At 45.4% G+C, this 2907-nt stretch overlaps 1 protein-coding gene across 1 annotated transcript in view; it reads left to right on the forward strand.

The window, feature by feature from the left end:
• Nucleotides 1–2614, forward strand: part of LOC119578171 (magnetosome-associated protein MamJ-like) — a 7882-nt gene extending 5268 nt beyond the window's left edge. Inside the window, exons 2-8 of the mRNA XM_037925910.1 lie at nt 85–336; nt 412–644; nt 711–1022; nt 1088–1231; nt 1298–1418; nt 1556–1824; nt 2516–2614. Coding sequence (XP_037781838.1) covers nt 85–336; nt 412–644; nt 711–1022; nt 1088–1231; nt 1298–1418; nt 1556–1824; nt 2516–2614 — 1430 coding nt within the window. The remainder of the gene's footprint in view (nt 1–84; nt 337–411; nt 645–710; nt 1023–1087; nt 1232–1297; nt 1419–1555; nt 1825–2515) is intronic.
• The last annotated feature ends 293 nt before the right edge of the window (nt 2615–2907 follow it).

The following is a 2907-nucleotide window of genomic DNA, read 5'->3' on the forward strand; positions in this document are numbered from 1 at the left end:
TAGTTATTGGTTCGTTAATATGCTTCGCACAGCTGGCATTTGGGTAGTTTGACTTGGGACCTCTAGTTATGATGGTTTTGGTAGGTGCAATCTATGTCAGTTGTATTACTTTGAATCGTCCTCGGGTAATCATAAATGGGCCTATAAAACAAGAAGCTCCAGTGATTGTACCAGAACAAGTCCCCCTTGAAGGGCAGTTTGTACCAGAGCAGCTCCCGCCTGTAAAGCCTGTGGAATCAGTTGCTGTGGCTTCAGCTTCAGTAGGAAAACTGGAGAACTTTTCTTTGGATGAGATCCCACTAGATATGCTCCCTGGCGGACTATTTGGGCGAAGTGGCAAGAGGCCTTCTACTTAGAATCAGGCAGAGCCTCAAACACCCGTGTTTGTACCGGAATATCTCCCTCTTCAAGAACAAGCACCCGAGGATCTCCATGTCGAAGGACAAGCACCAGTGTTTGTGCCAGAGGATATCCATGTTGAAGAACAAGCACCAGTGTTTGTGCCAAAGGATATCTATGTTGAGGAACAAGCACCAGTGTTTGTGCCAAAGGATCTCCATGATGAAGAACAAGCACCAGTGTTTGTGCCAGAGGATCTCCCTGTTGAAGAACAAGCACCAGTGTTTGTGCCAAAGGATCTCCCTGTTAAGAAATAATCACCATTGTTTTTGACATATTATTTCCCTGATGAAGATTACGAACCATTTTAGCTGCCAAAGGTTCTCCCTGGTCGAGGTGAACCACCATTGTTTCTGACAGACTATCGTCCTTTTAAAGAACAAGCACCAGTGTTTGTGCCAAAGGATCTCCCTGTTGAAGAACAAGCACCAGTGTTTGTGCCAGAGGATCTCCCTGTTGAAGAACAAGCACCAGTGTTTGTGCCAAAGGATCTCCATGATGAAGAACAAGCACCAGTGTTTGTGCCAGAGGATCTCCCTGTTGAAGAACAAGCACCAGTGTTTGTGCCAGAGGATCTCCCTGTTGAAGAACAAGCACCAGTGTTTGTGCCAGAGGATCTCCATGTTAAGAAAAATCACCATTGTTTTTGACATATTATTTCCCTGATGAAGATCGAGAACCATTTTAGCTGCCAAAGGTTCTCCCTGGTCTAGGTGAAACACCATTGTTTCTGACAGATTATTATCCTGTTGAGGAACAAGCACCAGTGTTTGTGCCAAAGGATATCTATGTTAAGGAACAAGCACCAGTGTTTGTGCCAAAGGATCTCCCTGTTAAGAAATAATCACCATTGTTTTTGACATATTATTTCCCTGATGAAGATTACGAACCATTTTAGCTGCCAAAGGTTCTCCCTGGTCGAGGTGAACCACCATTGTTTCTGACAGACTATCGTCCTTTTAAAGAACAAGCACCAGTGTTTGTGCCAAAGGATCTCCTGTTGAAGAACAAGCACCAGTGTTTGTGCCAAAGGATCTCCCTGTTAAGAAATAATCACCATTGTTTTTGACATATTATTTCCCTGATGAAGATTACGAACCATTTTAGCTGCCAAAGGTTCTCCCTGGTCGAGGTGAACCACCATTGTTTCTGACAGACTATCGTCCTTTTAAAGAACAAGCACCAGTGTTTGTGCCAAAGGATCTCCATGATGAAGAACAAGCACCAGTGTTTGTGCCAGAGGATCTCCCTGTTGAAGAACAAGCACCAGTGTTTGTGCCAAAGGATCTCCCTGTTGAAGAACAAGCACCAGAGTTTGTGCCAAAGGATAGCTATGTTGAGGAACAAGCACCAGTGTTTGTGCCAAAGGATCTCCCTGATGAAGAACAAGCAACTGTGTTTCTGCAAGAAGATTGCCTTGCTAAAGTCAGAAAGGAGATAGCGGAAATTAAGGAGAGCTTGAAGTGTTTAGAAAAACTGCTATAATAGAGTGAAAATGAAGACCTCTCGTAATATTGATCATAGTGATATTAATGGGATACAGATTACTTATTTATATATGTCTCGGACTCAAGACTGTCATGACGGTAATCTGAGTTCGAGGGTTCGAGTCACCGGTCGGCACGTTGTTCCCTTGGGCAAGGAAATTCACCTGGATTGCCTATTTAACCACTGGGTTTGCCCACCCAGTGGTTAAATAGGCAATCCAGCCCAAGTCAGTGCTGGTCCCAAACCCGGATAAATAGAGAGAATGATTACCTAAAAAAAAAGGTAACACCGGCACTCTCTGTGGAAAGGAACTGGGGTTTGAAACGCCGTACTTGATTGTAGAGAGAGAGAGAGAGAGAGAGAGAGAGAGAGAGAGAAGAAGAAGAAGAGAGAGAGAGAGAGAGAGAGAGAGAGAGAGAGAGAGAGAGAGAGAGAGAGAGAGAGAGAGAGAGAGAGAGAGAGAGAGAGAGAGAGAGAGAGAGAGAGAGAGAGAGAGAGAGAGAGAGAGAGAGAGAGAGAGAGAGAGAGAGAGAGAGAAAGAGAGAGCAAGAAAAAGAGAGAGAGAGAGTGTAATGGTTACGACTGATGGGCGAATAAAATATCGGCAGAGTTCTTCTGTTTATTCTAGATCAGGGCTGCAGGAGCTAGAGGTGTTGACCGAGCCGATGCTGGAGGCAGAGTGACTTCGGCTCTCTCAGTTTTTGAGGGTTCACAAAATATTCGCTAAACATAGAATATGGCAACAATGGTTTCGGTGGGAAAATGTCAATACAGAGTTTCTGCGCCGGCCGGCGCGTTGTTCCTTGGGCAAGGAACTTCGCCTCGATTGCCTGCCAAGCCGCTGGGTGGCCAAGCTAGCCCAAGTCACAGTGCTGGTCCCAAGCCCGGATAAAATAGGGAGAATGATTACCTACAAAGGTAACACCGGCACTCTCCGTGGAAAGGAACTGGGGACCCTACCACGTACTCACTACAATTAAGTATCATGCTGTGACCGCGGCGGCTCAGACATGAACCTAC

Source organism: Penaeus monodon, chromosome 2 (assembly GCF_015228065.2).
Source record: "Penaeus monodon isolate SGIC_2016 chromosome 2, NSTDA_Pmon_1, whole genome shotgun sequence".
NCBI lineage: Eukaryota > Metazoa > Arthropoda > Malacostraca > Decapoda > Penaeidae > Penaeus > Penaeus monodon.